Source organism: Microtus pennsylvanicus, chromosome 22 (assembly GCF_037038515.1).
Source record: "Microtus pennsylvanicus isolate mMicPen1 chromosome 22, mMicPen1.hap1, whole genome shotgun sequence".
In the NCBI taxonomy this organism is placed as follows: domain Eukaryota; kingdom Metazoa; phylum Chordata; class Mammalia; order Rodentia; family Cricetidae; genus Microtus; species Microtus pennsylvanicus.
In genome coordinates this window covers 35,225,320-35,243,564 of record NC_134600.1, presented here as the reverse complement: position 1 = coordinate 35,243,564, position 18,245 = coordinate 35,225,320, and the positions used below count along the sequence as shown (strand labels likewise).

The window sequence follows — 18,245 nt, the reverse complement described above, 5'->3', positions numbered from 1 at the left end:
AGTTGTGCTCTGCTTGTGGGTTCACTAAGGAGCTCTTGACATAAGCCATAAATCATCCACTGAGGGTTCTGGCAGTGTGGTCGAACCTCCTACCAGTGCATATGGATACAGATGCAAATGGAGAAGTAAGCCTGTCTTCGTAAATGCTACCCAGGAGTCAACCTTGGGTGTCATTTCTCAGGCAGCATCTACCTTATCTTTTGAGATGATCTGCTCTTCTTTCAAAACACATCTCAAAATTTATCTGATAGTTTATTAAACTCACAAAACAGTTTATCCTTCTGTCATGATGCTTACAGTCACTTGCTTTGGACTTTTAAATATCTGTGCATTAACTAGCCTCCCGTTGTCTTAAAAGACATGATTAATTATTTTTGGCAGAAATCCAGCATCCTGTCCAGCCAGACCAACGTGTAACTTTCTTGGCCAGCTTCAGACACCTGCTGGCACTTTCTCTGACACTCCCTGGGAAGGTTGAGTGGATAACTCTGGTCCAACCTTTTCTTCTCTTACTTCATCGTCGCTATTCTTGCTATCTCCTTCTTGCTGGAGGATAAACTGAGGACCTGACATCTCTGTCATGAAATATCTTAGTCTCTTAATTCACCTCTGGCCTGCTGAATCTCTTCCAGTGGCTCCAGCCACACTTTTTCTCTGACTGTGCTTTTCTCTTAGTAACATTTCTTTGCGAGGAGCTTAGCGGGTTCTGCTTGCTTTGGTTTTTGCTTGCTATGCTTGTAAAATTGTGTTTTTTGTTTTTGCTAAACTGACAGATAAAGCTAAATGTGTCAGAATTTCTAAGCCTGTACATGTTTGTTTTTACTTTGTAAATTATTTATATGTATAGTAATATTCTAACATGTACAACTTATAATTTTGATCTTAAAATTTTAAATTCCTTATATTTTATTTCCAACCATAAAGGATTATTTTGTATATATATACATATACATGTAGTTTTATAAAAGTGGGTGATTGTCTTCTCAATGAATTATTTGTATATTATTAAATAATCCATAATCTAAACTTAAATTTCCTTCCCTCAAAGACTATCTAGAAGTCATGCTTACTTTATATCCTAGTTACTTTTCAATTTCTGTGACAAACATCATGACCAAGGCAACTTGTTAAAGAAGAAAGTGTTCATTCCGGCTTAAGTAGGATGAGTCCATACCGATCACCATGGGGACCATTACAGTAAACAGTGAGGCATGGTTCTGGGGCACTAACTGTGTGCTTACATTATTATGTACAGGTAGGAGGTAGAGAGAGCTTACTGGGAGTGACAAGTACTTCTGAACCCCCAAAGCCCACTCCCAATGACACACCTCCTCTAATAAGGCCACGCCTCCTGATCCTTCTCAAGCAGTTCTATCAATTAGAAATCAAGTACTCAAACATATGAATGCATATCGGGGCCCTTCTCATTCAAATCACTATGCTTTAACAATAATAAAATGGTGTAATACATGATCATAGAATTACATTAAAGATAAAATGTTGTTAATAAAGCTTAAAAGATGCCTTATTCTAGAAAATGATCATTTGGATAAATGCATGGAATTCAGTGAAAAATAGATTTAAAGAAGCGATTCATTTTTAAGAGGAAATGAGAATTTCTTGATATTGCATGACTATTGTAATCACAAACTAATAGTATCTGTGGTTATCTGTCCATATCTATGTAAGGTCATGCTAGCCGGAAGTCTGACATAGACAGGGTGAATGATCTCCAGGCCCTGCCCCATTACAGAGAAGCTGCTGTCAGTGGGTAGTTGCAGATAGGAAGGAGAACCATTGTTTTTAGAGGGTTTAGTGATGGTAGGTTTCTCATGCTCCAGTGGGTGACTCCACCCCCATGCATATATGGGTGGTCAGTACTAACTGGACTTATTGGATTATTAAAAGCATGAAGTAGGGAGGGGGATGTTAGATATAACATGGAAAAAGTTAGAAAGAGGGAATGGGGGTCAATATGATCATATTTAATTGTACAGCATATGGAATTTTCAAAAAATTAAAGAAAATGAAAGAGGTAGGGGAGAAAAAAATCAATTTATCTTCAACAAATAATTTGCCTCTAAAAATGGAGGAGGAGTGGATCTGGAAGAGAGAGAATGTGAGGGTACTGGGAGCAGTCAATGGAGGGGAAACTATGGTCAGGATATTTTAAATACAAAACAAAAAGAAAAGTGGCTGTCAGGTTCCAAGTGACTACATATTCAAATAATTCCCAGAGCACTTGAAGAAGTCAAATCACTATTCTCTGTGTAACTTCAGCTCACAGATTAGTACAGTTTTTAAAAAGATGATGTATGTTCCATTCCTATCTTAAATCTGGGAACTAAGAATACATTTATAATCATTTAGATTCAAAGGAAACGAAATGCATATTTCTGAGATTTAGTATTCTAGTCACCGCAATAGTAGGACATGAATTTTAATAAAACTTAAATAGATGTATATATCATGTGAAAAACAATTTTTCTTGAAAATAACGTTGTCTTATTCTGGAAATACTTGAGTACTGTGGGTCTGGAAAACAAGAGAACATTGAAAAATAAATGAAGTACATTTTTTAATCAAGCATCATTTATTGTTACTCTTTTCTTGCTCGGTTCTAGGACTGAACCCAAAGCTACCTGTATGTGTTAGTCAAGTGCTCTACCATGACCCGCATCTTCAGCTCTGCTAACACATTCTTCTGGTACATGATCTGTTACCATGGTGTATAATAGTACTAAGTACTCACAGTAAATTTTATTATACCACATATTTTATTTATTATTATTATTATTGTTGTTGAGTCATATATATTTCTCCATTCCCCTGTCTCTATCCCACCATCCCCTTCTACATTCTCCCATGATCCCCATGCTTACAATTTACTCAGGATATCTAGTCTTTTTCTACTTCCTATGTAGATTAGACCCATGTATGTCACTCTTAGGGCCCTCTTTGATGTCTATGTTCTCTGGGATTATGAATTGTAGGCTGTTTTTGTTATGTCTAAATGTCACTTATGAGTGAGTACATATGATATTTGTCTTTCTTGATCTGGGTTAACTCACTTGATGTAATGTTTTCTAGATCCATCCATTGCCTGCAAATTTCAATATGTCATTATTTTTTCCACTGTGTAGTTCTCCATTGTGTAAATCTTCTTTATCCATTCTTTGATTGAGGGGCATTTAGGTTGTTTCCAGGTTCTGGCTATGACAAACAATGCTGCTATGAACATGTTCTTGTGGCATAATTGAGCATCCTTTGGGTATATAGTCAAAAGTGATATTACTAGGTCTTGAGTTAGGTTGTTTACTAATTTTCTGAGAACTCACCATACTGATTTCCAAAGTGGCTGTACCAGTTTGCATTCCCACCAGCAGTGCAGGAGTGTTCCCTTTACCTCACATCCTCTCCAGCATAAATTGTCATCAGTGTTTTTGATCTTGACCGTTCTTACAGGTGTAAGATGGAATCTCAGAGTTGCTTTGATTTGCATTTCTCTGATGGCTAAGAATATATAATACATATTTTAAACTATACTTTTTAGTATTATACATGATCTAATGTTCTAATCTAACATTCTTTAATGTCCATAATTCTATATATAAACAAAGATGAGGTACTAAATAAAGTGCTCTCACAAGGAAAAAATTATTTCTAAGTCATTAGGCACTTGATAGGAATATTCGTTACTGAGAATAATTTTAATGGCGTAGTAATCAGCCAACATTTATGCAGCTTGTACTGCATGGTAGGCATTGTTCTGGACACTTTATATATGTTAGCGTCACACCCAACTAAGCAGGTAGTCTTGCTTTACATATTTTACATCTAAGTTTCCTGAAACCCATATTTACCATATAATTTAGCAAAGACATGGTGTCTAGAGAAAGAAATGCAAACCTAGGATGTTTGGCTTTGTCATCTTGTTACTGATTAGATCTGTGCATCTGGTCCTTATTTCTGTTTCCCTTTGACTGTGCTAAAGTAGACGGATCTTTCTGTAAACACATAGAACAATGAAGACAACAAAAACAGGCTATAGAGTTTGGTTATTCTCTTCAAACAGTGATGGAGTGGTGGTGTTCAAAATCAGTTAGATCAAATCACTTCTCTTAAGAACCAGCATACAAGGGAATGGAACTATGGTAGAATTTGTATTTAAAATATGAGTTAGCAGGATACATCTTATTTTGCTGTTGTAGCAAATGAGCCCGGAACTCATCTTGACGATACTCGGTGAGTTATTCTCCATGCTGTTCCTCCACAGCTGAGGCTGTTTTCACGTTGTGCTCATCTTTGTCTCAGCATGGTCATGAAGCAAAGGAAGAAAGGAATCTAAAAGTCTCCTATCTTCTGCTCTTTGCTTCAACTAGGAAGCAGTGCTTTGCAATTCTATGCAGATTCTGTTGAATGATTGCAACTGCAAAGGGAAAGGGTAGCGAGCATATTTAATGAGTTATAATGACTGTATCAAAGGCATGCACAGCCGATTAAAGCAGAATGAGAGTTGGGAGAGCATTATTTCAGCCCTACATGAAACTAACTAAAGATGAAAGAAATTTGGTGGTTCTTCTGTAATATAGACCTTACTCAGGAGGTTCTGGGTAACCAGCAGGGGTGAGCTTCAGTACCATGGAGAGTTACTATCATTGCATTGCTTTGCCAGCATTGATATAAGTTCTAATACTTTTTCAGAAGTGACTTATCTCATAAATATGTTAGATACTTACAAGTAGACTTTGTGTACAGGAGAATTCAGGACACATAATCAATGAGGGAAAACAATTACCTGTGCTGTGAAGATCCAAAAGCAGTTCTGAAGGAAAGCCTCTTTACATGATCTGTTGTCTCATACATGTAGTGAGTGATAAGGAGGACTTAGCCACACCTAGGGAAGAAAAAAATTGGTGCCAGAGATGGGACAACTTTGTCAAATAGTAAGTATTTTAGGCTTCTCAAAGTGTACATCTTCTTTCTATGGTCTTCTTCCAAGAAATTATCCTGAATCTTCCCTCAGCTTACAGCTTACAAAAAATCAAATACAGTCCAGATTTAATCCTGGAGTTGTATCTTGCCAGCCTCTTGTCCAAGCAGAGCAAACAAAAAAATAAGACAATCATGTGGAAGTTAGAAGAGAAAGAAGGACAGATGTAGAAATCCTTGAAGGATTTGATGGCTGGTCAACTAGACAGGAGGGGTAGAGGTAATCGTTATGAAAGATGATGACCTTTAGTACAGGGCCCCATACTAAATATCTATATCTATCTATCTGTCTGTCTATCTATCTATCATCTATCTGTCTATCTATCTATCAATCTATCATCTATCTATCTATCATCTATCTATCTCTATATCTATCTATATCTATCACCTTGATCACTATTAACCCTGTTCATCCTCCTTTGCTAGGGTGGAGACATGTAGTTTGGTTTCTCCCTATCTGACTTTCCTCATGAGAATTTGACAGTGAAGTGTGCAAAATAAGGTGGACCTGGGGGGAGGCTGTCGATATGCTTTAAACATAGTCATATTTAACATTTAAACATAGGGGACCCTCACTCTGGGTAAGAGCTGGTGAAGGCTCTGCTGCTTCCCATGTCTGGACAGTCACGGTGTTTGTTCTACACTGAACCCTCCCCGTGACTTATTGCATTGCTTTGTGCTCTTCCGTATTTTCTTCAAGTTTATCTTACCCTTCTGGAGTAACTGGCTACTGTTTACAGGGCTCCTTCAATTAGATTGAGTTCTGTGGTTCATAAGTGAGCACGTCAGTAGAATGTAAACAGGGCTTTGTTTAGATAACATATTTTTACAAAATTTCATAGGAACACGCAGAAAAGAATATTTTTATTTTTTTTTAATTATTTTTATTGATAAAAGGAGAATAAAGAAAAAAAACAAATTTCCACCTCCTCCCAGCCTCCCATTTCCCTCCCCCTCCTCCCACTCTTCTCCCCCTCCTCCCACCCCTCTCCCCTTCCCCCCACTCCTCTCCCCCTCCCTCTCCAGTCCAAAGAGCAGTCAGGGTTCCCTGCCCTGTGGTAAGTCCTAGGTCCTCCCCCCTCCGTCCATATCTAGGAAGGTGAACATCCAAACTGGCTAGGCTCCCACCAAGCCAGCAGATTGCGTAGGATCAAAACTGCGTGCCATTGTCCTTGGCGTCTCATCAGCCCTCATTGTTCGCCATGTTCAGAGAGTCCAGTTTTATCCCATGCTTTTTTGGTAACAGTCCAGCTGGCCTTGGTGAGCTCCCAGTAGATCAGCTCCACTGTCTCAGTGGGTGGGTGCACCCCTCGTGGGAGCAGCATGTTGCCACGGCCAGGCCTGTGAAGTGCTGTGTCATTCACGCTTTCTCCTCCTTTGTATAAGTTCATCCCGTCAAGAAGCTTTTACCCTTGATCTTAGCCAAAAGACCAAGAGCCATTTAAAAATATTCTTTTAGGTAAAATGCAATGTATTATTAACTAGTGGTTATGTTGTGAATCAAACATAAATAAGATGAGGTTCAAGAATTGAGTTGAAACTGGGTAGTAAGATTATTCTAAACAGGTAGCTCGTGTGGTGTGGTGAGAGTAATACCTGCTGGGCAAGCAGCACACCCTAGCTTCTACAAGCACACAGCTATTCAGGGAAGAGCCTGTTTGGAGTTAGGAAAGAAGGCAGCAGAGCCTTGCATTGGTCCAGCAGACCAGAGTCAGTAAAGACAGTGCACGTTCCACTACCTCTTGAGAAAGGGCGCGGATCCGCAAGCTCAGTAGCTCTAAACATCTAACTGTTGGCTTTGCTCCACAGGGGAGCAACTGTGACCTACAGCTGTCACAGAGCTGAGACATGTCGGAAGGAAGCCAACAGACAATGTGAGATAGAAGCTGAACTCGGATTAGATGCCCTTTACTGGCTCTTCTTGACAAGTCTCTTATACTCACCGTGTCGTGGTTCCTGAGTCTCTAAGATGGAGATTATAATAGCTAGCATACATAGCATTGTGAGCCATCCAGTCTTCATCTGCACAGCCATCCTGTTTTACTCCTGCACATTTTCTTGAGGAAGAGCAAAGAGACTGAGTGACCCTACCAAGAATCCCTGGTTCCTTGGTATTGAGCACAGGTCTGTATAGGGTCCAGTTGCCTCCAGGGTCTGTGTACTCAGCTTGACCGTTTCCCAACAGCCCCTTCCATAAGATAAAGTAATAGTATATGCCAAAGTCACAAAGAAGACAGTGCTGGTTGGAGTGGAGACTCGTCTCTGTGACCCTGATGAACGAGGAAAGGGCCAAGTTGGTTAAGAACAAGCTCTATTTACATAATTGATGAAGGGTGTGGATGCAGTGCCCTTCTTGAGGCATCTTTAACATGGTCATCGCCATACAATTCCAGAATGATTTTATAATGTATAGCATTTTAGTTTCTTGGGCTGAAACTAAAAAGCAAAAGTCTTCAATGTTTTAGGAAATTAGCTCAGTCTCAGTGTATGCTGTTCACCTCCTCTTCTGACCTGCTGCTTCACAGATAATGGCAACAAGGGTGTTTGAGGGAAGTTCTTGGATTACTTTTCCAGTGTATAAAATCCCGTATAGCTCTGTTGAGGTGTTTTGTATATTGAACCAGCGAAGGTGGCAAACAAGCCTAGTCTGTAAGAATCTGCGCTGTTTTGAGTTATCAGGCTTTAGAATGTCTGAAAGGAACTCCATAGATCGTCTTCTCCTTTTCTCTAAAGAACATGCTAACTTCCCAAACTAGGTTTTCAGAGCACTGTCTCATTAGCCGACGAAACCTTTTACAGAATGTGCACAGGATGAAATCAAAGGGGAAATAGAGACAATGATCTAACATATCCAAATATTCTAGTTTTATACTTCTTAAGTAGTTGTAAGACAATAACCTTATTGGGCTTTCTGACACACCATTCTACCAAGTGTTCTTGAAGTCTTAGAAAACCCAAAGTAATACTTGCGGTATTTTATCTGTCTGATTGGCAGGTGCATTTTTCATGCACCGTACTGAACTTTCAACACACTTGTCCTTTGACTCCTATGCACAGAAGTTTTCATCTGAAATTCAGAACAAACAAACCAGAACACGTCTCTGACTCCCGGTGTTAACTAACCATGGAAACTAAGCAGGCTTGAGTAACCCCAGGCTAGAGTAACCTGTGTTTCAAATCCACAAAGCCTAACATGAATTTCATTTTCTCACAAGATTATTGTTTTGGTTATTAAATTTTTCAGTGTGGTTTTTGGAAGCAAATAAATTATGTCTTATGAGACCATGCAAATTTTATTTTATACATTGGGGCTCATAGAACTCTCAGTTCTAGTTTTGAGGACCCCACAGTATGCACATGAAAAGATGGGGAAGTATTCCTCAGGGGAAAATGGGTTCATGCAAGGTTTAGTGGCAAACTTAAAATAACTGAAGACATGTCAGGGAAAATGACATCCCGGAAGGTACGGAAATGTGTGTCGCTGCCTTTAAAAGGGATCATGGAGGGAAGTTTAGAATAATTAAAGACGTTATGAAATGAGCCTTGCAATGGTGTGATATGGATAAAGGAAGCTGCTATGGGTTTTTTCCTACCACAGTTTTCATAAGAAAACAAAGACTGGGTAATAATAAACTAGTAATCTAATGGTTTATCTGACAATGAACTCAGATGGTCATACTCTCTCCATAAAGGACTGTGTATACTAAAGTTCTACTGATTGCTAATGTAGACATTAGTAGTCTGTGAATATTCCGTTTTTCTGATATGTGTATAAAACATCGTGGAGAAATCAAGACAGGAACCTTATTTTGTAAAGCTTCAGAATTTGTGTGGTAGATAGACTAGTGTTCTTATCCCATATCAGATCAGGAGACCCATACACATTTACTTTGGCTAACAGCCAAGTTCTCTTCTAAGTATTTTCTCAAGGGATGAAATTCTATATGAAATATTTCATATGACAGTTTCTCTATAACCACAACAATGACTATAAAAACACTGATTAAATATATCACACACATGGAGGCTTAATTTTCTTTCATTTCTTTAAGAAACAACATAATTAGATCCTTCTATTTTAGATCTTTTCCTTTACAAGTATGATTAAAAACTCAACATGCAAATGTTTTTCCCTGCATGCAACAGAGGAAAAACTGTGAATTTAAATGTATTATCCTATTTAGATTTCTGATATCTCAAGAATAGGATTCCAACTATATGTGAGTTACATGTCTGTTGTGACACACACAGTCATTGAGAAGATCAGGGTGGATACAGTGACCTAGGCATCAGCTGTGACACAGTCATTGAGATCAGGGTGAACACAGTGTCCTGTATATCAGCTGTGACACAGTCATTGAGGAGGTCAGGGTATGGCCTGTATGTCAATCATGACAGAGAGGCACTGAGGTCATGGTGGAAGCAGTGAATTGTGCTTTGAGGGACAATGGAATCCATTCTGACTTCTGCCATTCCCTTCTTGTCATTTTCTAGGTTCACCCTCATCACTAGGTCTGCATTTGTGCAGAATTCTTTTACCTTTCTGTTCATTCAAACTGTGCTGGAAACACTCTGGAGCCAATGTGTTCAAGTGTACTTCTCACTTTCTCTTCTGTGAGGTTCAGTATGGTTGGTTTTATGTTGAGGTTTTTGAACCATTTGGACCTGAGTTTTGTGCATGGCAATAGATCTGGGTCTCTTCTCATTCTTCTACATGTTGATACCCAGTTGTGCCAGCACCATTTGTTGAATATGCTTTCTTTTTTTCCATTTTATATTTGTTGCTTCTTTGTCAAAAATCAAGCATTTGTAGGTATGAGGATTGATAACTGGGTCTTTGTTAGGGTTCCATTGGTCCTTCTGTCTGTTCTTATGCCAATACCAGGCCCTTCAGTACTGTAACTCTGTGGTAGAGTTTGAAGTCAGGAATTGTGATGCCTCCAGAAGTTCTTTTATTGTACAGGGTTGTTTTAGCTATCCTGGGTTTTTTGTTTTTCCATATGAAGTTGAGTATTGTTCTTTTAAGATCTGTGAAGAATTTTGCTGGTATTTTGATGGGCATTGCATTGAATCTATAGATTGCTTTTGGTAAGATTGCCATTTTTACTATGTTAATTCTACCTACCCAAGAGCATGGGAGATCTTTCCATTTTCTGGTGTCTTATTCAATTTCTTTCTTCAAAGATTTAAAGTTCTTGGCATACAAATCTTCCACTTGTTTGGTTAGAGTTATTCCAAGATATTTTATGTTATTTGTGGCTATTGTAAAGGGTGATGCTTCTCTGATTTCTTTCTCAGCTCGTTTATCATCTCTATAAAGGAGGGCTACTGATTTTTTTTAATCAGTTTTGTATCCTACTACATTAACAAAGAGTTTATGTGTTGTAGAAGTTCCTTGGTAGATTTTTTGGGGGTTGCTTTTGTAAACGATCATATCATCAGCAAATCGTGAGAGTTTGACTTCTTCTTTACTAATTTGCATCCCCTTGATCTCCTTTTATTGTCTTATTGCTCTAGCTAGAATCTCAAGTACTATACTGAATAGATATGGAGTGAGTGGACAACCTCTATTACATTGTGCTATTGTTGTTTATGTGAATTTGTGCTATATATATATATATATATATATATATATATATATATTTGTGCTATACATATTTCAGTTTTCTTTATATACTTGCATAGCTTATTCATTTTTTTCCATTTTTGCTAAATTAGACTATTTCCTGAGTGTATCATAGTTAATTCCTTTGCCCATCTCCTGAAATAACTTCTAGTCACTTCTGAGTGAAAAATTCACAAAATGGCTTCAAACATTTGTTTTTTTTTTTTATGTCTGTGAATGCAAGTTTCATTTCACACGGGTGAGCGGTAATACAGCAATCACTATGTGTTATGGTAATAGTATTTTCAGTTCTATGAGAAAATTGTCTTCTCAAGGGACAGAGGAATTTTTTATCCTCACCAGCAGGCAGTATTGTCCATGTCGTTGGGCTCTTCTGATGCCAGTAGATGCCATCCATGTTGTTGTTCTGGTTTGTAGTTTGCAGCAGGGTTGAGCATTTTGTGTGCTACTTGTCACATGTATTTTTATTTTTTTGGTACAAAATCTCTTCAAGTATTTTGTCTATTTTCTAAATAAGTTGTTTCCATATTGTTGAGTTTTTCATCAGTCTTTTTACTTGTGTTAACATTAAGAGAACTGTTTTGTTACAGAGGATCGAAGGCATCGATCAAATGTCATTATCAAATGTTTGGGTGGGCAGTAAGGGCTATTTCATTTTGTTCTCTTTGTAACATCCCTCCCTTTCTGTCTTGCAGGGATCATGTCCGACCACCAGTTTGGTAACCAGTTTATGTGCAGCGTGGTGGCCTCTCATGTGAGTCACCTGCCCACAACCAACCTCAGCTTTGTCTGGATCGCTCCCCCAGCTGGCACGGGCTGTGTGAATTTCATGTGAGTACCTACGGTGGATGTGGCAAATGTGTGTGGGGGGGCAAATACTGCCTTAGAGGGCTCACACAGAGTAGCTAGTTATGCCAACAGGTTGACTTCAGTTAAAATCATTAATTGCAGCATTAAAATAAGTCAATGTCAGTTGTAAAGTAGTTAATTTCCATTTTTTGTTTTCTTTTGCTTTTGTTTTTGTTTTTCAAGACAGGATTTCTCTGTGTAACAGCTCTGGCTCTCCTAGGACTAGGAGAGAAGAAACCTTCATGCCTTTTAACCTTAGAAACGATTGAAAAAGACATCAGGGAAATAACAATGTTTAATTTACCTTATGCACACCATTCGTTTAATTTAATCTAATAATTCTCATAACAATGGAACCCACTTTAGAGAATTATTCTCACTTTATAGATGAGGACATTGAAGTACAGAAATGTTGAATAACGAGTCTTAAGTAACTGTGAGCAAAACAGCCTGAGATAAAAGTGATTTTTCCCTCTGCTCTTACATTTAAGGTGATCACTTTTCTATTTTATTAAAGAGAATAATTATACCCATGTCATTTAAGTCACATAGTATCTTTTTGTTTTGTTTTGTTTTGGTTTTGGTTTTTCGAGACAGGGTTTCTCTGTAGTTTTGGTGCCTGTCCCGGAACTAGCTCTTGTAGACCAGGCTGGCCTCGAACTCCCAGAGATCCACCTGCCTCTGCCTCCCGAGTGCTGGGATTAAAGGCGTGCGCCACCACCGCCCGGCGTCACATAGTATCTTCAGTGCAGCATCGGAACCTTGCCCACATGTCTTCGGGTGTGTCCCACTGTTAGAAATCTGCACAGAGTTACCCAGCTCAGCCAGGTCCCCAGACCAGCAGCTCAGTTTCCCAGCTCAGCCAGATACCAAGAGGCACAAAAACTGAAAACAAAATGAACTGAGATATTTTCTATCTAAGATAAACTTGGATCAGCAAAGAGGGACCTGGGAGGGACCATACTTGATACTGCCAAGGAAATAACTTATAGGGTGGTCGTTTTTTAAAAAAAAAACTCTAAACAAGAAGCAAAAAGATCATTTGAAGAATTTGCAGACACTAGCAGTTTCTGAATGCCTGTCAGGCTTGAGGTAGAATTGATACAGAGTCCTGGAGCACTGTCTTGAGTGTAGCCCGGATGCTTTTAACTTTTGATGGAAGCCATTCCAGCCTGCCAGGAGAATCCCTTGAGAAAAAAAAAAAGGTAGTTTGTTGTTCATTTATTTCCATCCATCCAAAGGAAATCCCACAATTATATCTGCTTTGTTACTTAAACACCTGAAATAAGACAGTGACCCTACATCCCTGTCTGCTGGGAGTTCATTTGTGCCGGAAACGAGGGTGTCGGCAGTTGATGCATACAGATTCTGCTTGACTACATGCAGTTTGCTGCAGAGAATACATTATCTCTCCCATAAGTCTGAAATGATGCATCCCTACCGTGAGGTCAACTAGCTACACTGTTTTCTGAATAAGGAATTTCGTCTGTAAATCTCAGTTCTCTTTTTTCCCCCTGACGGTCTGATTTTCTTTTTTTTTTTATACACATCCTCCAATTTGAGACAATTATTTTCACGCTGCTCAGAAATGTACCCGTGAATGACAGGATAAAAAAGTATATTATTCATCCGTAGAGGGAAATGAGGGGTGCCTGGCTGTGGTTCTCACCTCCTGCCGGCCCTTGCTTTTTATCAGAGTTACACAGCCAATTAGGCTGCACAAGGTGACAGTCTAGCGTGTGCTCTCTGAGATCAGCACCTTGGCAAATGAGGTCAGGGCGCTTCTTGTGGATTTAATTTTTAATTGAGTGGAATGTGGTTGAGATAAAATATATACATCAAACTCCAAGAAGGGTCGGAGAAACCAATTGTCATATTAATAATGGGACATATTTTAAAAGTTTAGCAAACACTGGAAAGTAAAAACAACGTCTTCATGTTTCTTTTCTCCATTCCTTTCTTTCTTCTTTCTTCCTCCAAAAGTCCACAAGGTAAGGCTTCTTGGTTCTATTAGGATAATCTCCTAGGGTCTCCTTAGGACCCCCTTCTTTGTGTCAGTCATAAGACCGGCAGAGGAGTAGGGATGCCTCTCAGTGCTGGAGATGGATATTTTGTAGCAGAATTCCACCCCAGGATAAATGGCTATGCTAGAGAATTTCTCCTTTCTGAAGATACTCGCTTTCCAGACAGTTGGGAAAAGTCTGTGGCAAAGTACCATCTTCCCCTTGCGTGGCTTCAGTTTATGGGGTGAGGATGTTGAGAGCATTTAGAAGGGCCTGGGGTTTGGAGCCAGAGTTGCCCTTCTCAGCCGGACCTTGTAGCTGAGGTGGGACACTGGAACCTGGGCCATCTGACTCGGAACCTCATGAAATGTTTGGGAAGCAGATGATCAAAGGCTACTAGCTTCCCGTGATTCAGTGAGAAATGCCTCTGAATCCAACCTTACGTGATATTTGTGGGGAGGTTTAAGCTATTTCTCTATTTTTAGAATTTATTTAGCCAGTTTTAAAAGCCCCTAGTGAATTTTCATCCCAAAGTTGAACACATTTAAAATTAGCAGTGGTAGTGACTTTGGAGAAACAGGTAAATACATTTTTCCCATGGCAGCGGATGCACGATGGTTTGCCAATGTCTGAACACTTGGGTAACAGAAGCAATCACCGGACTTATTTTTGAACTTCTAGTCCAAAATCAGAATCATGTGTGCAGATGGCAAATAAAATTTTTAATCCTTTCACATAAAAATTGAAACAGCTAATTTTGCCCTATATAACTTACCTGGGTGTGTGTGTGTGTATATATATATATATATATTCTAAGACTTGTTTGGAATTGCATTTCATAGCAGAGTAAATGCAAGCCATGTACAACTGTTTGAACTAGATTAACTAAAATTAATAAAATTTGAAATGCGGTGTTTCTCAGCACTGCCAGCTACATTTCAAGTTCTCAGTCACGTCATGTGACCAGTAGCTTTGTCACTGCTGCTGACTAGCACAGATACACACCATTTTAGCCCTTCCAGAAAGTTCCCTTGTACGTGACAGGTTTCGAGAATCTGCTGGACCATCTTCTCCTCTGGCATTACTTTGACGTTTGTAGAAAGTAACCATGCATTTCAAAGTACAGTAGGTGTGTGGTACAGCCTGTTCTTACTCGGTGTCCTTACCCGTGGACGCTTACTCTCGTGTGCCTGTTATTTAAGTGATGTCATCTGGAGGGCTAATCATTGTTAATATAAGAACAGTAATAGAGCTTAACATGTCACTTGATGGTGGCGGTGGTAGCGAGAGCAGCAGTGTTGTATTAACAGCAAACGCCACCTTCCGTGTGCTGGCGTGTGCTGGCGTGTGCTGGCGTGGGCTGGCGTGGGCTGGCATGTGCTGGCGTGTGCTGGCGTGTGCTGGCATGTGCTGGCATGTGCTGGCGTGTGCTGGCATGTGCTGGCGTGGGCTGGCATGTGCTGGCGTGTGCTGGCATGTGCTGGCGTGTGCTGGCGTGTGCTGGCATGTGCTGGCGTGGGCTGGCGTGTGCTGGCGTGGGCTGGCATGTACCTGTCATGTCTTCTAAGCCAGGAATTCCTAAAAGGATCGAACAATAAATTTGATTCGAATTTTTACCTTTTACCTCCTATCTTAAACTACTATCTTATAGTACATTGGGAATGGGATTCATGAAGACAACATAGGGCCTGGGAGATGCTTGGGATGGGGTGAAGAAAGCCTAGAGGAATGTGTTGCTGGGCTCAACTCTCTACAGATTACAGCTGTGTTTGTAGAGGGCTTCTGGCATCAGGGAAGACTAAGCTTATCCAGCAGGTGTTTCCCTGCTAAAAGCATATAGAAATGGGGGCTAAGGCCATAAACATTGAGATCTGCGAGAAGGAGGCCCCACCAGACTCCAGGAGAAAGGCCAAATGGCTAGGTTGGCTGAAGAGGCAGAGCTGAAGCTGTCGTGTCCTACGGATATTTAAACCCAGACTTAGGATTCCAAACCTGTGTAGACAGAGAACGTGAGAGCCCCTTTAAAAACGGTAGAAGGCAAGAAAGGAGGGGCAGCTGAAAAGAGGTGCGCTATATGAAGCATCCATTTTCTGGAAACACAGAGAAAAAAGTTTGCTACCTTCCTGGAGTAACTTATCCATAAAGATAAGTTACTTATGAGATACTAACCCCTCAACCTGTGAAGAGTTGCTCTGGTGGTTAATTCTACCTGCCTGATGGGATCTACTAACACCTAGGAGGCAAGCTTCTGGCCATGCATGGCGGGAATTATCTCAGTGAGGTGGAGAAGCCCACCCTCAGAGTGGTTTGCATAAAAAGGAGAAAGTCAGCTAAACACCAACATCCACTGAGCTCTTCCTCCTGACCGCAGTTGTGCAGCGATCAAATGCTCCACAGTCCTGCACTGACTTTCCTGCCGCAATAGGTATACCTTCAGCTATGAACCAAAACCAAGCCCCTTCTCCTTTGAGTTGCTTCCTTCAGGGTTGTTCTCTTTCTTTCTTTTATGCGTATGGGTATTTTATCTGTCATGTATGACTGACCGGCCAGAAGAGGGTGGTGGATCCCCTGGAGCTGGAGTTACAGAATCAAACCCGGGTCTTCTGGAAGAGCAGCCAGTTCTTAACTCCTGAGTAAAGCAGAAAGTGGTTTTTACATCAATTCCTTGATAAAAAAAACTCCATGTTAAGAATTAACATCTAATATAAATGTTAGAAGGAGATAAAACAAGGAATGAGATTGGGCAACCATAAGGAGATAGTGGAGAAGAATTTTTAGATAAGGAAAAGGTAAACATCTTTTCTACCTAAGATAAAGTAAATTAGCAATGATACAACTGATAATTAGCCTTCAGAATATTACAACCCAAAATACCCAAGTCACCTAGATAAAAGGTGTGTCACTTAAAACTTAGCAGGACAATGATCTTCTCATCTGAAGACAATGAAAAACTATATTCAAAGTCATAACGGAAAACAACCATTATCCTGGGGTTCTGTGCCTCAAGTGTGGCAAATATGAAAGCAAAGTGATTTTCAAAGCTATAGTTTAAAGATTTTTTACTACACAAACCATTTTGAAGCAAGATCTTTAAAGAACCCACTTTAGTAAAAAAAGATAAATCCAGGGGGAAAAAAGGTGGAAATGTAAGACCTCAAAACACGAGGCACTCGTGAGGAGCAAGGCCATTTGGGGAGCATCTAGAATTTTAAGAATCAAATGTGGAAATAATTGAGGAAATACACACTGACAATTACTTTAATTGATGTAGTCGGACGGTTTCATCAGGATCATCTGCTCCCTGATAAAGAGGTGGAGAGTTATTGTTAGTTATAAAAGCTCAGCCAATAGCTTAGGCTAGTTAGCGCTAGCTCTTATATCAGCTCATACATTTTCATCTATGTTGTCAGATAGCTCATGGCTTTTACCTCTCCTCCCACATGTCTGTCCCCCTGAGTCAAGCTGGCAACTCTGCCTTTCTTCTTCCCAGCATCCTCTGTGCCTGAAAATCCTGCCTAGCAATTGGCCATTCAGCTTTTTATTAAACCAATCAGAGTGAAACATCTTCACAGTGTACAAAGGGTTATTCCATATCGGTTTGCTTTAATTTTAAACCAACGGATAATCAAACTACAATGCAATATCGTGTTGGAGTTTAAAAGACAGAGGAAAATAAATTATTAAATACCTTCAAATTAACTTGAAAGATTATAGCCTTAAAGGTATAAAGTTAAAAGTGGATATGAAATTAGAACTTTAAAAAGGAAGAAGGAGATTAGGAAAGGATTACACATCATTTAAAAATTATGGAAGTATAAAATGTAGCAGACCCTTAAACAAGTCTAAGTCCGCCAATAGCTACAATGACCACAAACAGTTGAAAATTTCCATTTGAAAATAACTTTCAGAATGTCCTTCCAAAATTGCAGCAACATGTTGCTTCTGAAAGTCAAACCTAAGCACAAAGCTACAAAAAGAGAGATAAAAGAAGGCTACCAGGCAAGTGCTATGCAAAATCAATCAAGCTTTGCTACATTAACCAGAAAAGTGTAAAAATGTATTATTAAGGCTAAAGATAACTTCTTAAGAACAAGATAGTTTCCATGTAAACAGAGCTGAAGCAAACATTTAAAACTGGAAAATACCTTTTATATGGCCGAATGCTGAGTACATATTCCCAACATTTAAACCACAAATAGCATTATTAAATTCTTTAAAACATGCTTGTTGAAAAGATGAAGGGTAAAAAGTGTTGGAGAAGACACAGACAAGGGGAATCCATCTTTTGGAGAGTCCTAAAAACAATCTGAGCAGAGCTACCATATGCCCCAGCAGTCTGCTTGTGGTTGCACATTCACAGGTAATAAAATCGATACGCTGAAGAAGTGTTTGCATCCTCGCGTTCATTGTACAGTCTTCATAATATGTAAGATGTGGAAATAACTGATATCCATCAACAGGTAAAGGCCACGTGATCTACATGCACATTGGAATGCTATTCATTATTACGGGGGGCAGTCTGTCATTTGTAACATGGCGGCTATGGAGGAAAACACACTCACGGCAGTAAAGCAGGCTCAGACACCAATGGCACACGCTCCCACTTACATGTAGATTCTTTACAATGTTGGGCTCTGAATTGCTGAGTGTGTCGGGATCACTATCAGAAGGTGGAGGAGGGCTTGGACGTGTAGAGGAGAGAGGGTTTGGTCAAATGACCCAAAATTTCAGATGAAAGGGCGTTCGTGATCTATTATTGTAAAGTAAACACCACC

At 39.6% G+C, this 18,245-nt stretch overlaps 1 protein-coding gene across 3 annotated transcripts in view; it reads left to right on the top strand.

The window, feature by feature from the left end:
- The window catches only part of Reln (reelin), a 426,015-nt gene that overhangs the window by 111,686 nt on the left and 296,084 nt on the right, over positions 1 to 18,245 (top strand). For all 3 annotated transcript variants that reach the window (XM_075956443.1, XM_075956444.1, XM_075956442.1), the window contains exon 3: positions 11,314 to 11,449. In XM_075956443.1, coding sequence (XP_075812558.1) covers positions 11,314 to 11,449 — 136 coding nt within the window. The remainder of the gene's footprint in view (positions 1 to 11,313; positions 11,450 to 18,245) is intronic.